The following is a 20,726-nucleotide window of genomic DNA, read 5'->3' on the forward strand; positions in this document are numbered from 1 at the left end:
ATGATTTGCTTCAGAATGGTCTCATATTCAAGTAATGTGCAGTTTAATGCTTCCAGGTTAGCGTCCCTGGTCAGTGACGGAGCATTAATCTGCACATTACTTGAATATGAGACCATTCTGAAGCAAATCATTTTCACACAACAATAGATATACAATGAACTCTTGAATGAATCCCATAAGGATTGGAACAATCATCTCCCAGCATTTCCACCGATTCCCACTGATCAGTTACTAGCCTTCCCCTTTAAAATATCTAGGCGACAAAAACAAGCAAACAAACAAACAATAAACCCTCACGTGGACAAACAAAGGTAACTTTTCATGTTGACTTGATGGCATTATTCTTTTATCTGGCGTCTACTGCAGAGAAGCGCGAACGGGTTTCGGGGAGGGGACTCGTGTAGCCCTTACGAATCCATGTTTGATTCAATGGGGTGCTTGCAAATTGGCGGGGATTTATTAAGCAAGAAGGATGTTTTGTGTTGTTTTGTTTTCTGTTGTACAGATCCATAAAGTAACCCAATAAATAATTAATCAGAAATCATTTATCCTAGTTCAAGCTTCATTTATCTCCCAGGTTATCACTGGAAGCTTTCATAAATCAAAACAAATAAGATTGTTAGGAGTATTTTTGATGCATCTCCTTTCCTGCGATGAAAACAGAACAAAAAAAAAATGAAAGAGCAGATTGCTCTATCCTCCATCTTCCTTCTGCATCTTACCTTCAAACACCGGGTGAGCACGGCCCAAAACTTTATCAATGATGCAGATACGACTCGCTTGGCTGTATTGTTTGACGTTGCTAGGCAACGGACGAAGATCCGATGGCTCCGTTACCAAAAGAGCGAGTAGCAAGTGAATTTTTCATTATAACGACCTCGTGTACGCGATCATTTCTCGTTTTAATTGCTTTTCATCATTATTAGCGCCAGTGGAATCCTTTTAGAGATTGGTGACAAAAAGTCTTCGTAGTCTTCGATACCACTGCCGATTTAAAGGCGAAATCAGCTGACTTTCTTGAATAGCAAGATGCCATGCCATTTTTTTTCTAAGTGAATATGATAAATATAAATATAAAGAGCTTAGTTCCAAAAGGCGCTAAGTCCATCATTTTTGATGGATTTATCGCCTTTTGGTTGAAAACTCTTCATAAAGAGAGAAAGATAGAAAGGGAAAGAGAGACAAGGAAAGAGGGTGAGGGAGAAAAGGTGAGTTACAGAGAAAGGCTCGTAATAAAATGTAATGTGTATATCGCATGTGTACTGCTTATCAGAAAGAGGATATCTACCGCACAGGAAAATCGATAAATATTAATGCTTGCTACAAAATGATCGATTGAATGATTGATCGACCAACAACATTTGTATAGCGCCATTATATCTGTTTAAAAACATTCAGAGGCCCAGGCACCTAAAAGAGAGTACGCAATATGAATGCCTGGTGAAAAAAATGTGAGTCTTGAGTACAGGGCATATATATTGAAATTATCCACGTTGTCAATGTCACGGAGAATTAATAAATGTTTTGTATGTAGTTGTACATTAGGAAAATGTATATCAGCTTTATTTTAATAGTATCTATTGTCCACTGAACAATGGAAATAATCCATTCTTTGGAACAGTAAAAAGATTTCCTTTGTCGGTTTTGTATTTTGAACACTGTTTTGGGATGAGCATTTGTCTACACTGAATTGACGTTTTATTCAAAGCTTTTCTTAGAGAGAGGGATCCTGAAAAAAAAAAACTACAATGTGCTTAGAAGACGTTTTTCACTGGTATAAATACATAATACTTGATTAAAAGATATTATACGTACCTATTATGATTTTTCTCTTGATTTCATTTGAAAGTTTTGTTTCACACAGATCCACAAATTAAACAGCGTCCAAAGCAGTGTGTGACATCAGTATACAATTGCCCACCACTTAGCTAATGTTGAACAATCAAAGAGGGAAGTAAAGTAATGTAACTTTTATTATTATGGCAGAATGTTAGGTCTTGACACTCGACTTCCCATGCTACAGGTAACGCAATTTTGGATTCTGGTCCAATCGACCGCGTGGCGTGTAATCAAAGCTACAAAATGACAGAGAAATCAATGACAGTGCACTGTAAAACATCGGTGTTAAATTTAACACCATGGATGTTAAATCTAACACCGATCAAACTTCAATAGAGGACCACACCCACAGGTGTAGAAAATGCACTGTGATGGTGTTGAAAAGTGTTCACGTGACACTTCGTGGTGTTAATTTGACACTGTACCTGGTGTTATTTTGACACTGTACTGGTGTTAATTCAAAAATGACAACACATGGTGTTGATTTGATATTTGTTGGTGTTGATATCAATGGTTTAACACCCGTCCAGCTTCAATAAGAGACCACACCAGCTGGTGTTACTGTGGTGTAAATGTATTTTCACATTTTTTCAAAAATCTAGTATTTTAATGTAAAATTCTTGATCGTCTTGTTTATATTAAAAATCAACAAGAAGTGCAGTTACTAAGAAACTCTTCAAAAAACAGTTTTATATTTGGAAATGACACCCGGAGGTATTAATTTAACACCATAAATGAGCACCGAAAATTTAACACCAGCTCGGTGTTCACTATTTAACACCGGACTTTTATATATATTAGCACATATATTTTCTTTGTAGTTTTCTAAGTAAACAAAAAAAAAATCAAACGAATAACACAATGTGACCAAGAAATAAACACAAGAAAACAAATCAAAAGAAAGCAAGAGGAAGAAAAAAGATAGTGAAGGTGAAATGGAGGCAAAGCAAAATTACTGTCTTATTTGAACAAACTTAAGTTCAAATTAGGCAAACACAGAGGGACATCTCAACATGAAACATTAAGATAATAATGACATTTTAAACCTTCCCAGAAGAGATGTATGGGTTAAGGTTTTTTTAATGAGAATAGTGTTATTAGTATTTGCTAACCTACCATCTGAAGACTCAACCCCACCTTTATTTTACCTGATTGATGTATTTGCGTTAAATGATGATTATCTCGTACCATAATGGTGAAGGCGTAATCACTAAGCTGCTGAAACTTTCTTATTCCTTTCTACTTAAACAGAAATTGAATGGATTCTGTATATCAAGGTTTAATGTTCATCACCACTTCTAGACCTCGTCAAGCCCCATTCCAAATAATACGACGTATTTGTGTAGGTGTCAGTCTGTCAAGAATGTGTGAGTGGTCTAATAATTACGCTATATCATCAAAATAATGATATAAAGTTGGAATGGCATCATCAACATTTATAACGAGGAATATCATCCAGGACGACGACGATGGTTGCGAATGAGTGGTACGACTTTGAGAAACCTCTCCAAACAGTAAGCTGGTGTACACTTTTGGATATCAACGAAGATATGCTGATTGATAGCACAGGAATATAGATCGTTGTTAACAGACACAAATTATCCTCTTAAAATCTTTGTTGTCAAATACTGCTGGTATGAAATAAAAACAAATGAAACATTTGACATTTTGATAAAAATGGCCTTTGTCAATTTAATTGCTTTTGTGTGGGACGAAAACAAAATCACGTTCGCTTACCACATCAATAGCGTAACCAAGGTACTACTAACTAGTTTTTGTGGTAATATCACTGCATCAATTTATGACATGGTTTTAAACAGGACACTTTCACGTGACCTTCTCCCGTACTTCCTGCTCTTTCTTTTCCATCCCAAGAATCAAGAACGTCAATTACCATCGATTGTTTCTTTGCTTGCGTTCAATACTTCGCGTAATTACCCCTTTGTATCTGTTTTGTAGAATCGATAAAGGAGCAAAGGAACCCTAATGGCAAATTTTCGAAAGAACAGCAGATCTTGTTTCTTCACCTTTTCCAGTTCGCTCTTCTGTAAGCAACAAGTCTCCACTTGTCAGTGATGGTCTCAGTCTAAGATGTCCTGCGGGTTCGCAGAATTTGAAGTTCTCTATTGTAGTATTTCATCAACAGTTTCCCTATTTTAACCAGCACAAACACTGACTGCAGCTGCAAATCATCTTAAAACAAAGTGCTACGTAGGAGACACGTTTATCTGGCTAATATAAGCAATGCTCAAAGGATCTGGAGAAACATTTCTAGGTTTTTAAAGATTGTATCGATGATCATCTCTTTACACTGAAACTGTGTGCGACGTGCATGCTTCACTGGCACCTACCTACATTCTTCGAATTTGTGCTTCGTGATCGCACTTCATTGGGATGAGAGAGTTCTTTTTTTCAACAGGAAAGAGGAGATGACAAACATGAGTATTTTATATTCTTTAATGTTGGTATCCATGAGTTGTACTCAGCTGTATGGAGCAGAGACCATCCAGGGTTATCGGCACCAGTCCCCGAGAGACCAGACTACTGGTAGCAGGAAGACTTACGGAGAGACTCTGCCAGGTCGTTCTGAAGTGAGAAGAAAGAGGAGTCCAGAAGAAGTGACGCAGCAGCCGGTTCATCATGTGACCACGATGCCGGGCGCTCATAACCTTGGTAGCGGGAAGCTCCCGACAAGCACATCCCGTGCACCGGCACAAGCAGACTCATCAGACAACCAAGATAACATTCCCGGTAGTATGCCCCATGGTAACCTACCGTCTACCAATTCGCCTGTTGAGACCCAAACACCTGTTGGAAGTCATCATGGGAAGACTGGCAAACCATCCGCATCACCTGAAGACAAGTTTACCGGATCAGAGCCTGGAGGAGAGGAAGGTGACCGAATTCAAGACCAGGAACAAACAGCTGACCCCAACACAGAAGAGATCCAGTCAACTACGAAAAGGATGTTTGTCCATACCAACAACAACTCAACCACAGTGTCGTTCATCGATGCCGCAAACGACAGTGTGCATTCCCGGGATATGACGACTGATTCGAAAGGAGGGAAGAATAGTAAGGTTGGTGAAGGGGATGGGACTGCACAGATGACAACGCAACAAAGAGGCGGCGATGTGGGAATGGAACCAACTCCCGGAGTTAACAAAGGTGACAACGGAGATGCGACGTCTAATTGGCAGACTGCCACGGAGAATCCTCGGACAAGAGACCCTGAAGACATGCATGGATCAACGAAGGGACCACGAATGGAAGGCGATCACAGTTACCTCACGGAACAAGCCGCTGGGGGCAACATGAAGACACCGAAACCAGGTCAGGCAAATCTAGGGAGCACTCAGATGCGTTATCAGACACAATCGACTGTGACAAGCATTTACAGGAATGAACAAAAGGAATATCCTAATACAGGGGATTCTACACCAAATCCAGAAGGGACCATCAACGACGGACAAGGAGGACTCCAAAACGATAGACCAGCAACAGCTGCCGTTCATAATCGAGAAGAACACACTGAGATAACATTCAACTATCAGTCACCGAATATGCACGAGCAGACTCCGGACACACCAAAGGAATCTTCCCCTTCAACAAAGGGAATTATACATGAAGACACCGAAGCGCCTTTTGATGTTAACATGGAAGCGGGCCACCGTGGAACACCGCATTCCGATGAAAGCCACCGCCCAACACAGACAAAAGGAGAAGAGATGGACCAGAGCAGGGAAGGGGAGGACAGTGGTCATCACCATCCATCAGAGAAGATGATGGAGACCAAGAATGAATACAAGACCGGAACATCTCAACCGCAGAGTCAGCAGAGCGGGGATAAATATGACAACGAAAATGGAGACGGAGAAACTGTTAGTCAGTCCTATAAGACGTCATCTGCTGTGTCAGGTGGTGTTGACAATGAACAGCGCAAATTCCCTGCAACTGGGAAAGCGTCACTCGACCAGGATGGAGAGTTTGAAGATGGAGACAAGAGACAAGAGACAGAAGCTCTTACTGATATGGGAGGACGCACTGAGAACACACGTCTCAAGCCATCACATCCAGGCGAACGTACTCCGCGGACACCAAGAGGAACGCCATCAACCTCAGTCGTAAGAGGTTCAAAACCTCCGAGCGACATGCAAGGTAATCACCGTCCAAGGGAGACGTCTACTATGCGGCCGTACTGGTATCATGCCAGCCGTCCGTCAGGAAAGCCACATAGGACCAGAGAGGTACAACCAACGGGCACAGCTCTTCGATCACAGCCCCCTCGAAGTGGGGAAGGGGAGGGAAATGATCGCCATCATCCAACAGGAAGGATGTTTGAGACCAAAGGCGGTTTGAAGACAGGAATACCTGAACCACAAACTCGCCGGAGTGGGGTTAGTGTCTGCCCTTTAGGACCCGAAGGGGAGTCCTGTCGAAAGCAAGAAGGAATGAGAACAGATACTCCGGGAGACAGGGATATTCGCTCTAAACCTGCAGTGACTCGTGCATTCATAACTGGCCCAACTATAACCCGGCCGATTGCTCTTACAAAGAAAGGTCATGGTGGTATGACAAAGGTCACCCCAGACCCAACTAAATTGTTTGGTAAGTTACGATAATTTGAATTGTCTCGTATCATGGCAGTCTAATTATTTTTGGTACAGTTTCGGTTTAGATTGTGCTTTATATTTCCAACGTTTTTTTAATGATTTTTTTTTTGAAAATTCGAACCTCTTATGAAATTTGAAAGAGCATAATCATAATTCTAAGAGGAATTCAAAGTTTATTGGATGAAACTTGGTTTTGAAATGGCTGAGATATCCAAAACAAAAACATTCTAATATGAAGTGGGACCCACCCTTTATTACGATCGCTTTATTTTACATTTTATTTTGAGATCTCAAATATTTCAAAGCCGATTTTCAACAAATAAACTTCGAATTCGTCTAAGATTTGTATGCCATTTAAATTTTCGTGAAGTGATTTCCAAGTCTCTCGTAAAAAGTCAAGAGCTGAATCCTCGCCTCAACCAATACCATATCATCTCTTTAAGCAAAGGCCGATGACAGTGAGAAGGGTAATCATGAGACGTCTTGTCAATAACATCCTCGAACTTTTTTCGATGTCACTTGCAATAAAGTATAAGGCTATTATGTGTATGATATGTATTGTAAAATAACATTAGTGGAAAAATGAGCAAAGAAAAATGGAATTCCATAATAATATTCAAAGTAGGTGCTTTTGTGTCTGAAATGTAGTATGACATATGGAATGGTTATACTAATCGGACCAACGAAATTTAGTGATGATTTCACGGGCAATATATTTCAGTATTATGTTTCAATATTATGTTTTTTCTCTGGAGTCATAATGGTTCACATAATTACGACGAGCAATCAACCTAATTTTGAAAGCTTCAACAGGCGTTCAGAGCGAGATATTTCTCACATATTTGGTTTTTGTGCATATATACACCTGTAATTTTGTACCTCCTTCTAAAAGACGGAAAGAGAGAGAGAGAGAGAGAGAGGAGGGGGAGGAGGAGGAGATGTATGAAGTGACACAAGCTACATGACTCAAGTTTTCTCCGTTTTCGATATAAACTAGCACAGATACAAGCCTCCCATAAGTTTATTTTGCAAACTGTTTTGATAGCTCCTAACTCGATGATCAATATCATACGAATTAATAAGGAAGAACAATTTCCAGTCTTAGTAAACTATAAGAAAACTCTTCTAAATAATTGTTTTTCTTGTTTATATTAAGAATATCAAAAGTCAATATCACGTCACTCCACTGTAGCTCTGACTACCACAATTTGAAAAAAAAAAAGAATAACAAAAAGGAAACAGATAAGAAAGGGGCAGAGGTCGAAAGATCCCCACGCTTAAACAAGTATGCAATAGTGTATTAAACTAGTTTGGCCATCTACAAATATATCTTAGCAATCTGGAATAGATCACAAATAATACGACATTCTGTCCCTAACTATTCGCCATTATTTAGAACAGTAGGAAAGCGGAACAATATGTGACAATGCACCTCAAAACAAACAAAAAGTCGCCAGACATGACTTTTTAGTTAAGATTATATTCTGAAAGAGCAGACTTTAAGCTTTAAAATGATGTATAACTCAAATCAAATGGACTCTCCTAACCTATCTAAATATTGGAAAGAAAGCACAAACTCAGGAAAAGCGTGAACTGAGAAAAGAGGCTCTCAAGTACAGTGTCTATTCAAGCGCTTAATCTTTACCAAACTGTGCTGGCTGTGTGATGAATGGGACAAAAAAAAAAACAGGAAGTAAACCACCAGAGTAACAACAATAAAGGGATTATCAGATTAAACTGAAATTAATCATGCCTCATTAACACATTCTGTCCACAATTAATGCCAACTTTCAAAGCAGTAGCACTATCCTTTCAAAAGTTATTAGAGTTGAAAGTGAAGAGTGTGGACAAGGTTTTTTCAGAAATGAAAAAGGGATTCTAAAGACACACCTAATCACACTATTCTACCAAAAACATCCCAGATAAACTGCTAAAAAACACACTTTGCTGTCTGTTTTATGGTACCGAATTTTAGCATAATGTAAAAGAAGACCTGCTCTTTCAGAAAATATGAAAAAGTCAAGTTCGGCTAGGTTGACCCATTTCACTTATTTTCAGTCCTCACGCAAAATCAGTGTGTGCGACTTTATGTTCGTTTTGAGGTGCACGGTCACATATTATGGCGTCATGGATATTTTAGTGAAACCTAGTGAAAATTAACATTTTCTAATGAAGTATTGGTATAGGTAAATAAATGATATGCAATATTCATTAACATATATCTTAAAGCAATAAAATCGAAGAAGAACCTTATTACATACTGGAGATATAATATATCCAGCTTCATAATGAAGAAACATGAGCAAACCATTCTGTCTTTTTTCCCCCAAGAAAATACTTTGAAGCGCATCAAGAAAATGAAATACGAAGGAGAACCAGAGCTAAAAATAAATCCAGACATTGCAGAAGGTCCTGGTGATTTTTTTAAGATCGTATATCTTGTAGTTTTAAAGCATTTGCAGCGTTTATATTTTACATTAGTGATAAGCTTTCTCGCTACAAATAAACGCTGTTAATAGTTGCAGAGAGATGTGAAATATTCACAATTTTTGCTTCCCTTTACTGAAACTACAGAATGAGAATGATTGAAATAGCCCTCACTCTCAGTGTCCTGTGCTAAAATATTCATATTCTTTAGATATCTCTGATAATTTTCAACACTTGGCGACTGCCGTCTAGAAGATTGGGTGACTATGCTGAATATTGAATTGAGTAGCAAAGACTGAGAAAATAAAGAATGAAAAGATCAAAAGCCATTAGTGAGACTGAAAGATGCAGACTATTCGTCAGCCAGCCGTCGATGTCGGCTTGGCAAATATTGAAATATGCAATGAAACCATAGCAACGTGTAAACAGTACGGCGCGAAGCCAGGTACGTCCCGCGAGTCCGTCAGTGCTGTGTGAAGGATGATGCCAACGTGTCTCTGTGTTCTCGAATTGCTACTTTATTTCCACCCTCCTCGGTTGAAGAAAACAAGGAAAACGAGAATAGTAATATGAAAGAGGAAATGAAGCCGTATTCCAATTTATATACCTGAATCAAACAATGATTCCATTTTTAAACCAAACACTAAAATCATATTCGCACACATGCAGTTTGTCATCTTAGGACATGTGAAAGGAGAGAGCCATGATAATTCAGTGTTTGTGAACAGAAAAAAATATTTTCCCACATTTTCTTGATGTGAGAAGCGGCACACATAATGCATGTGTTCAAGGCATTTATTTTAAGTGTGTAGTATCATTTAAAAGGCTGTTTGGTATTACTATACTGTGGAACAAAATGATACGAGTGTTTTATCCATGATTTCTTTATAAGAATATAGCAATGCACTTAAAGCAGATAAACGCAAGTGAATAATAACTGGATCATTAGAACAAACATCTGTTTACTCATAGATACAGCTCCCACAGCATAGGTGCGCATGTGTTACTGTATCTTGAAATATGTTGGAGCCAAAATCTACGAAAGAAACAATAATGTACTGTATCGTAAAGTTTCGTATCGTCATCACCGTCACGGGTCGTATCGTAAAAATTCAGGTAGACTAATGATGTTAATTCGATTATATCGCCTACCTGAATTTTACCATACGCATTTCTACAACACAGATTTGCGTAGCAATGTGTCGTAATTAGGTGATCCGAGAATCCTCTCGGATCACCTTCTGTATCTGTACTGATTCTTTGTTCTTCTTCTTCTTCTTCTTCTTCTTCTTTATTTCTCCGCAAAAGTTGTGTAGAGATGAGCTCAGAAAGTGCATTGCCTATGAATGTCAAACTTATACCATATGTGTATCATGTCCCAAAGACGACATGTCAAGTAAAATCGTAGTGATCAGTCGACCGTGACGTCACTATGACGTCATTATATGAAAACACATTTTCAATCATATCTCATTAATGGAGTGGAATTTCTCAATGAAATTTACGTCACATAAATTTCAATTCAAGGGAATTCTACCCATATTTTCAAAATTCCTCGCATCGTAAAGACGTGCGCGTACGCGCGCGTTGAAATATTTGTATGCTCCAATCAAGCTCAAATTTTTTTTGCATACGTTTCAGACCATTTGGAGCATTTTTTGAAAAATTGAAAAAATCGGACGGACGCGTACGCGCGCGCACATATACGCACGCACAGCTCATATGCAATGAAAATTTCCCGTTTTTTCACTTTGATCGGATGTGTGAAATGTCAAGGAATATTTCTACCAAGTGTCAAGTCAATCCGACTCAAGATGACGTCATACGGGTCCGTCAAAGTTGAAATTCCGCGCGCGCGTCAATGGCGATATACAGTGCAACAATGCCAAAAAACTGCCAATTTTAAATCCAATTTTACTCGTCAGGATGGACGGTGACCCCCCATTTTTTTTACATATTCTGAAAGCTGATGAGTTGTACATGTCATTTCATGGGTTGGCAATGCTGGAAAAATGATTAAAATATATCAAATTTCTTAATAAAGTTAAAAAAGTAAATTTTCAAAATGACGTCATCAAATTTCAAGTTCATTCAAGCATATCTCACTTATTCTTTAGTTGATTTTCGTCCAAATTTCAATATGTTGTAGCTTATTAAATGGTCTTTCAGATATATAATAACAACAATTTGATTGGATGACGGCATCACCTCGTAAAAAGGGATTAAAAGTAACATTGTTAAATTTGACCAGTTTACGTGTTATCTCTATGGGAGTGCAGTTTTTCTGGAAATGAAAACTGACATGACTATCTTTATCGAGCACTAGCTCACTTATGCTTCGGTGAATTTCTCCCATATTTTAGTATGTTGTAGCTGAGACTTTGGGCTATCGTTAATGTGCCCTTTGTTTTTTCATACGGAGTCGGCATCATGCCCAAAAACTTGGTTGAAATTAAAGCTTATCTTCCATGTATTTTCATATTCCTTTCTTTCTGCAACTTTCTTTGCAATAACTCAAGAAAAACAAGCTCTATCAGCCCAATATTTTGCACATGTTTAGTTTATGTCACGTACATTATTTCATAAAATAACAACTACTTGATCGGGTACCTTCTTGGGTATGTAAATTAGGGTCAAAGGTCAAAAATGTTTCATCCTGTATCTTGGTGAATACATGTCTTATCTTTCCCATATTTTGCATACTTAAAGACCATGTTACAAGAATCATTTCACAAAGTAACTACTTTTTGCTCAGACGCCATCTTGTCTGTGCAAAGTAGGGTCAAAGGTCATATGTACTTCTTTCTTTATCTTCATTATGACGTGTTATCTCTATGGGAGGGAATTTGTCTAGATGTGAAAATTGACATGATTGTCTTTATCGACGACTAGCTCAATTACCCTTCGGTGAATTTCTTCCAGATTTCAGTATGTTGTAGCCAATGTAATACTCTTTAAGTTTTGTTCAATCAAAGTTTTAATCGGATGATGTCTTCACCTCGTGAAAATAGATATAATGTAACCTTGTCAAATTTAACCAGTTTACGTGTTATCTCTACGGGAGGGAATTTTTCTGGAAATGAAAATTGACATGACGGTCTTTATCGAACACTAGCTCACTTACTCTTTCGTGAATTTCTCCCAGATTTTAATATGTTGTAGCTCAGACTTTGGGCTATCGCGACTATACCCTCCATTTTTTCATACGGCGCCGATATCACGTCAAAAAACTTGGTTGAAATTATACTTATCTTCGATGTATTGAGATATTTCTTTCTTTATGCCACTTTCTTTGCAATAAGTTAAAAAAACCAGCCCCTATCACGCCCATATTTTGCACATGTTTAGGTCATGTCACGTACTTTATTTCATAAAATAACAACTACTTGATCAGACACCATCTTGGGTATGTAAATTAGGGTCAAAGGTCATAAATGTTTCAACCTGTATCTTGGTGAATACATGTCCTATCTTTCCCGTATTTTCCACACGCAAAGACCATGTTACAAGAATCATTTCACAAAATAACCACTTTTTGCTCAGATGCCATCTTGGCTGCGCAAAGTTGGGTCAATGGTCAAATATACTTCATTCTGTATCTTCGTTATAGTGTATACCGAATTTGGTACCAAAGATGGCAGACCTGACTCTCTTTTCTAAATGGGAATCCAAACATCACACGGCCAATGTCTCTAAACACAGATGAAACCTATATGGTCATGCCTATTGCGATCAGGACTCGAATCATCGATTAAAACAAATCGGATCACCTAATTTGTCAGTCTTGACAAATTCCAAGTCTAGTTATTCAGTGTTATGATATCCTAACGAACAGAAACAGTTGATAATCCTCTATAAGATTTATCTACTCCAATATCTTATGCAGATTTTTTGTTACACTCAGACGGGCATTTCACACTACATTTTTTTTTCTGGCCAAAGATTTGTCGTAATTACTGATAGCAGTCCCCTCTGTTCCAGGAAAACAGCTGAATTTCGTACGTCAATCGTCCATTTAGGTCTGGTGAACTGCTGTACAATTTCTTAATATTTCTAAATCCATCGCTTATGTAACAGCGCATCTAGGAGACACATAATTAGTTACAGTGTCTAAGAGTGAACGAGTTTGATTCGTGTTCGATAAAAGATACTTCAAAATTAACAACGAGCATTCCTCAGAATTATAACCACTACGCCTCTTTTTTTTTTTTGGGGGGGGCATTCTACATTTTTCTATATCATAAACCTTTATCATATCAAGAGAGAGAATTGTCAGATTTTTTTTTTCAGTGAAAATGGATAATAATTAAGCGCTCCGACAGATCCGTACATTAGAATAGCCATGAAACATGAAGTGACTATACCACTGATTAAGAGAGCAGTCCCAAAGATAATCTCTTGATGGAAGGGAGATATACTGGCAATATTACTTGTTTAGATGCAAATTCATATCAGCTGTGTTTTAAGCATTGACTATCAGACAACGGGTGACACAATCATGTGTAGCGTGCAACTGATGAATAATGGAGATAGGTTGCCAGGCAACGCATTGAATGACAAATGTATTGTGAATGATACCATGATGAAATGTTGGTGACACAACAAATACAAAAGGATGAAGTCATCTCGTGTTGGGAAGGGCCCATTGCCAACCTATTGGTCCATGAATGTCGATCGTGGTGCGTGTAGTAGGGACAAAAGGGCTCGGATGGTTATCAGTGCTGTTCGATGAGCTTTCGAGATCGGTGGTTCGGTCCCACTGATCTCTGTACGAAGTATCTAGATATCTCATCAGCCCGTTCTCACTGTATACTACCAATATGAAGCCGCCACGCCACCACGGTACCCCGCACACTCTATGCGGATGAGCAAGCATTTTCCAGCAGAGACTGTGATTAAGATCACGCAATGTAGTGAGGTCCGTACCAAGTGTGTGGCGATGTGAGTTGTAAGATGGCGGCGTGGTGGCTTCAAATTGGCTTGCCACTGAGATGTCCAGATATTTCCATAATAGCCTAATCGATGGACAGTGTGATAGTTTGATGTGGAATGAGAGCGTTACTTGCGCCCTCCTCTATGGTAGAAAGGTTACCATCAGTGATATTCACATCTAACATAGATAACAGTGACGGATCGGGGGGGGGGGGGGGGGCGCAACCGGCGCAAGCCCAACTTATCTTTAGTTTTAACGAAATAAAAAAGAAAAGATTGAATGAAACCCGGAAGAGGCACCAGAAATATTAGTTGCGCCCCTCCCCCTTTACAGAATTCCTGGATCCGCCCCTGGATTACACTACCCAATATACATCTAACACGTTAGGAGGATAAAAGACAACCATTATGACAACACATTTCTCCATGTGTATTATGCCATTATATTCAGGTGTCTTGTCTTAATACCTGACTACTTCATAGTTATTCTTGACCGCTGTAGGCCCCTACTTGAAGGTCTACATGACATTTCATCCCTATGAGTGCAAAAATTATAGTCGATTCTCAAAGAGTTCCTACATATTAAATGTTAATGGAGATGATGACACAACCTTGCAATGGTTAATTCTGATGACACAACCTTGCAATGGTTAATTCGTATAATGATATGGCATATATCTGTACATTATAATCAGTTATTTTTTTTCTTTTTTTCTGAAAGGTACAATATGTAATCATATTCATCTTTAGGGAGTTTTCAGAATTCACTACTATGGAATTAACATTCCACCATTCAACCAGCCGTCCTCTCATCCCTTTCGAAATATTAAAGTGAAATAGTGTCTAAATCTAAGTCATTTCGTCTTTAATTTTGTCTAACGCATACCATCTTTATTTGCAGTGTTCAAATTCCCAACACTACGCCTAATGGAACGCGAGAGCGTACATGGTAAACAGGATTGCCATTCTTTCAATCTGGACTTCAAAATTCAAACCCGTGAGGTACGAGACGCCCCCATCGGCGGCGATCGGGCAGACGGCGCTCCGAGTGATGGAGTGGATGTGCAGGAGATTTCGTATGACGACTTCAACGCATGGCTGGAGGAGCACTCCGCTCTGCCTGACATGCCCTTTATATTGCAGGATAATGGTAAGATGTCGATGTCTTGAAATAGGGAAACAACACAGTGTACCACAGTGTGTCCACAGTGTGTACCACAGTGTGTCCACAGTGTGTTCACAGTGTGTTCACATGGCCGACTATGATTTTGAAAACGCTCGAATTTAGCAGTGTGAAGATTTCACACAGTGGTCTGGTTTTCGCAGAGTGTTCACATGGTAATGCTTTGCTTCACACTCCAATTTTTTGATACGCATTGTGTTCCCATTGGTAAAACGCTCTGATTTATCAGTGCGAAGACATTCCACACTGTGTTCACACTGTGTTTGACACTGTGTATTTTTCACACTGTGGGGCACTGCGTTCTTTCCAGCAGGGGTCAGAGTTATTTATTTGATGAAAATTGGTTTTGAAATGGCTGAGATATCCAAAACAGAGCGATTCTAACAGGTGTGGGACCCACACTTTATTACGATCGCTTTGTTTTACTTTGTTTTTGGATGTTTCCGTCCTTCCAAACCCAATTTTCATCAAATAAACTTTGGATTCCTCTTAAAAGGGTTAGCTCTATACTATTTCATATAAGTGTTTTCTTGGTATCTCGCAAAAAGTTAAATGCCCAATTCTCATCTCCACCAATACTGTACCATCCCTTTAACATGTATTGATAATGGAAAGTTATAACGCAAAAGTTTTTCCTGTTTGATGGTTGACTGCAATATCAATGAATGCTGTACAATTGCACAGCGTCCGATATAACTATTTTATTTCTGTTCATCAAGCGTTACGGCCGGCAATTACTACTGCCTTTTCGATGAAAAAATTGCCTGGGATTGGTTTGATCTTATTGTCAGAAGAGTAGGGTCAGAAGTAAAATGCATTTTTAATGCAAATGGCTGACAATAAGCCTTCTGACAGGGCGGTAAAAGCGTATGGCCATGAAATGAAATTTAGAGGCCAACAATGGGAAGAGGTCTGGAAATGAGTTTCCGCTCGTTGAAACGAAGGAAAATATTGATTTCATATTCCTCAGTATTGGGCACCGTTTAATGTCATGTCCTTTAGATTTCGAAAGAAAAAATACTGTAAAACATGACATATTATTCGCGGCATGAATTTTTCGCGAATTGGAGCCGATGGCTTTTTTTGCGGCATGAAATTTTCGCGAAATGCCACTGGCAATCAATGCATTAGTGAAGACAAGAATTTTCGCGTGCATTTTAATTTCGCAAATCTTGGCGCTCGCGAAATTCGCGAAATTAAAATGCACGCGAACATTTCTCGTTTTACAGTAGATATAAACAGACGGAAAGAAGAGATACTGGGAGAGGGTGAGAGAGAGAGAGAGAGAGGGAGAGAGAGAGGAGATGTTCCAATTTTTTTTTTTTTTTTTTTTTTTTACCGGTGAGGTTACCGTAGTCACTGGTTATAGGTATCCTTTTTCCATCTTAAAGACAACTTCACTATTATTTTTTTAAGGTCAATGTACAAGTACCACGAACATCATCGTACCCCATCTTCACTTGAGATATATTGTTGAATTGTTTGTATGTGCTGCTAATTGATGAAATTATTCACTTGGCAATTTCAGACGCCGCCCTTCGGAGGCTGGTGCAAAAAGGAGACCTAACCATCACCAGTAAGACAGTCAGCCCAAATGGCCTCCAACTCACGGTGGGCGTGTCGCTCTGTGGGGGAAAGTCCCGTCGTCTGAATCTCTGCCTCTCATTGGACGGTCGATCGGCAGTACGGACCGATGACGCGCCTGAAGGAAAGTGCGTCACGTACACGGTGTGGAAACCCGCCCCCAAACTGCTGAGCGCTCGATTTAGTGATAACTGTAAGCAATTATTTCTGTCGGTAGCTAAAAATTGTGGATGCATCATTACATAAGCATTTCACCTCAATCTATATAGCACAGATACAGCAGAGTACAGCAAAAATAGGTATAATAATGATTATAATCATGTAATTTTGTATTCTCCCTATCCAATATGGTTTCCTGTGATCACCTTTATTCCCATAAGAATAGTTCCCATGTCTCCGACTTTCTTTGTATTTATCAAAGAGTGGTTAGAGCGGGGTTATCATGGGGTAGGTTAACCTGACCATTCCAAGGTACATTCGATAGTCTCCGTAACGAACCGTGTATAGCCTTATTTTGATTTTTGAGTTAGTACACGAGCATCCAAGAATTTTGACGATAGTCTACTGTTAGCGATGGGCGTACGCTTCGATGCTCATACATTAATTTGCTGTCTAGTGCAATGCGTGTATTTTAAATGTACCCCAGTGGACAGCTAATAATTGGGCCACACATAAATCCAAAGATTATCGGGGTTTTAGAGTGCTAACATCCAGGCATGCATATACCGTGAAAAGTTTTGTTATCATGGGTCAAGGTTTGGTGAAGATACTCATCTAAAATGGAATAAGAGGGATAAAGGCTTAATGGTCAATATTTTAGAACATGTCCTGCAATACCTGCAGAGGTATTGTTAATTGTTTTGTCAATCTTCTGATTTTTTTTTCATAAATGTACTTTGATGACTTTTTGTTCGCAGCCGATTCCCTGGTCGTTATTTTCAACAATGACGTGAACATCGGGCAACTTCGTGGGTGTTCGAACATCTTCGACGAAGCTACCGTGGCTCTGTTCGGAGGACGAGCCAATTGTCGATGGAAGAAGGCAAAAGAGCTAATCGTGAAACTGACTTCTTCCACAACTCTGGCAATCGGTAAAAATGAGAGAAAACAATACACAATAAATACTCACGAAGCACTCAATCAGTAACGTAGTAGAAATGGTGATATTTGTTATATAGATTTTGATCCATTCAGGAAAAGATGATCAGCTTACGAATGACACATTAATATAATACTACGGCTGTAATCAACACTTTTGGTTTGATCATAACGCAAAATATTTTGCAAAGATTTACAATAGCCACTCACTCAATCCCTGGATATCTCTCAATGTATGTTTGCTCTCCGGTTGAATAAACATGTCTAGATTAATCTACTGAAAATATATATGATTTGATGAAAATAAGGAATGTTATTGAAAATGATGACCATATTCCTAATATATCCATGTTCGAAAATGTCCACATCTATGATGTGTCTTCAAGAAGAAAGAGAGAGAGAGAGAGAGCGAGCGACAGAGATGGGGATATAGAGGAATAGAGGGAGAGATTCCCGAATTCATTGAAAGCAAGGGAAGTAAAGATAATAAAAACGGTAATGAGAGATTGGAAAAAAAATGATATAAGTTTAAACACTAATATAGAATACATGAAAAATATATGTGCATAAATACTACATGTTACACGCTTATGGCAAGCAAAATGTTCAATAAATAAAAAATATTGGGGATTTAAGCTATTTAAAGTACAAAGCTTTTCGATGTGTGTGAAATTTGGCTTGCCATATGACTTGGCTATTCCAGGTGATAGCATTACACTGAAGCCGGATAGTATCAAAGCGCTGAGGGAGGAATACAGTCGCACAGCGAGTGGATCTGTGAATGTAGCCACGCCCAACTCGCCGACCGCGCCCACGGCAGTCATCACAGACCTAAGTACGGGCACAGCGTGTGGTAAGATGAGACTCTCCGGCCTAAAGTCCAAAGGGGGCGGGGCACGAGGTCTTACGTACACGTGGTCTCTCACGAACCCATCCCCTACAGAGGCAATTCAGCAAGCTGTCGATGAAGCAAACGGTAAACCCATACTCTGGATTTCTATTCATTTTGAAAAATAATGTATATCTAGCTCTATCTATAGTCAGTGTCACTATGTGTAGCCTACTTGTTATTATGAACACTTTGATGGCAAAACGACTTAACTCCATTTGTGATAATTTGTGATATTTGTGAGAAAACTTGCTAAGAATAAAGAAAATCATAACAAAATGGAGGATTTTTTTTGTTATCATAACGTCAAAAATATCCGTTGTTTTGCAACAAGACAGATATCATTGGAAATATTTCATTTCCTTGCAACAGCTAACCTGAAATTACAGAAAATATTCACACCGAAGAGATAAGTGATGTTTATGCGGAATCATTATTTTGTTCAATGATTGTTTACAGCTGAAGGTAACGGTCTTCTGGAGTTAAACCTTGATGAATTGACTCCGGATCAAGACTACACGTGGGAGCTGACCGTACAGACTGTTGCTCAACAGACACACACAGTAGAGTTCAGTAAGCGAAGGGAGGCCGAGAGCAAGCCTAGGCTTAAGATCAAGCGTCGCGGAGATTTTGGGGACAGCGTGGAAGTGGACAAGAGGTAAGTAAACGGCGCCACCTATATCCTTCCGTGATTTTTATTATTCGAAGGTCAAAGGTCAAGACTTCTCAATTTAGCACGGTTTGGAATAAATCCTGCAGAATTGTAAGGATATTTTCTTTTCCTCCAATATTTCCAACAGGATCCGGTTAGAGGGTCATCTGTCTTTCAGCGTACCCAAAAACTGCCGCTCTCTGGACTCCAGCAAAGTCCGCTATTCTTGGTCACTAGAGGGCGTTACACCAACGCGAACGATTTCCAGAGACAAGCGAATGCTTAACATTCCGGCGAACGCATTACCAGGTATGACGTTGATAAGGGGGAGGGGAGGGAAGGGTGACATCAAATACCAACCTCAATGCTCACATAGATTTCATGTTGGATTCACAGTGAACTGTATTTTGTTAGAAAAACCGTGCCAATGAACTACTGGCAAACTTTCTTGTGTATCTTCATTGATAGCAGTTAATGAATATTTAAGAACATCGTCCACTTTCTGATTAAACAAAATGGTGATTATAAGTAATCAGTGGTAATGGGGAAAATTAATTGAAACAGATTTATAAATTTCCATATAGCGACGTAGATACGTAATTAACTTCGGTGTAGGGCAATACGTCAAATAATTTCATAATAATTGTGAAACAAGTCGATAAGAGAGTTTCATGAATTGGAACAAGATTCAAGGGTAGGATGATTATCCCAAGTCTACATCAAAAATCATGTAGAATATGAAAATATCAGAGTATACAGGAAATTTGTAGGCCTACATGTAGAATCTGTTTAAAAAGAATGAACGGATCGTGGTCTTGAAGGGCACGGAACTGAGAACCTTGGGTAAGTGAGACCATTAACCCATTCCATACGGGAACCTTGGGGGTGTTTCTAAAAGTAAAGCTTTTCGTAAAATTACAAACGACGTACGAGCGACTGGTGATCAGTTCTTTTGCTGAATTATGGAAATTCTGATAAGTATAGCACATCAGAACTAATCACCAGTTCGCTCGTAAGTTGCTCGTAACTATACGAGCAGCTTTATGAAACAGGGCCCTGTGTATTAAATCTATGTGGGGATTTCAGAATTCAGTGGGGAACGGGTTGATATCATTATGTAATCCTGAACAGTGTTGTCATTTTAAGAGGCCGAATGGTATAGTTTTGGTTGAGATGGAAGATTCAGAATTTAACTTTTTACGAGATAATCAGAAATCACTTAGGAGCTATGAAAGAGCATCCAATTCTAAGAGGAATTCGAAATCTATTTGATGAAGATTGGTTTTGAAATACCTGAGATGTTAAAAAACAAAGTAAAGCAGAGCGGTCACAATGAAAGATGGGTTCCAGTTCTCATTAGGACTTCTTTACTTTTGAAGATTTCAGCCATTTCAAAACCAAACTTTATCAAAGGAACTTTGAAATCCTCTTACAATTGTATGCTCTTTCACACTTTATTAGTGGGTTCTAATTATCTCGAAACATAGTTGGAAAACTGAAACCTCCATC

The 20,726-nt window shown here is 39.0% G+C and overlaps 1 protein-coding gene across 1 annotated transcript in view; it reads left to right on the plus strand.

The window, feature by feature from the left end:
- The first annotated feature begins 4,310 nt into the window (after positions 1–4,310).
- LOC139741585 (uncharacterized) overlaps positions 4,311–20,726 on the plus strand; it is a 34,203-nt gene continuing 17,787 nt past the window's right edge. Inside the window, exons 1-7 of the mRNA XM_071652168.1 lie at positions 4,311–6,447; positions 14,713–14,961; positions 16,523–16,771; positions 17,496–17,669; positions 18,380–18,652; positions 19,025–19,223; positions 19,366–19,526. Coding sequence (XP_071508269.1) covers positions 4,311–6,447; positions 14,713–14,961; positions 16,523–16,771; positions 17,496–17,669; positions 18,380–18,652; positions 19,025–19,223; positions 19,366–19,526 — 3,442 coding nt within the window. The remainder of the gene's footprint in view (positions 6,448–14,712; positions 14,962–16,522; positions 16,772–17,495; positions 17,670–18,379; positions 18,653–19,024; positions 19,224–19,365; positions 19,527–20,726) is intronic.

This window comes from Diadema antillarum, unplaced genomic scaffold (assembly GCF_040938485.1).
Source record: "Diadema antillarum isolate AM-2024a unplaced genomic scaffold, OU_Dant_1.0 seq00000937_RagTag, whole genome shotgun sequence".
Lineage (NCBI taxonomy): Eukaryota > Metazoa > Echinodermata > Echinoidea > Diadematoida > Diadematidae > Diadema > Diadema antillarum.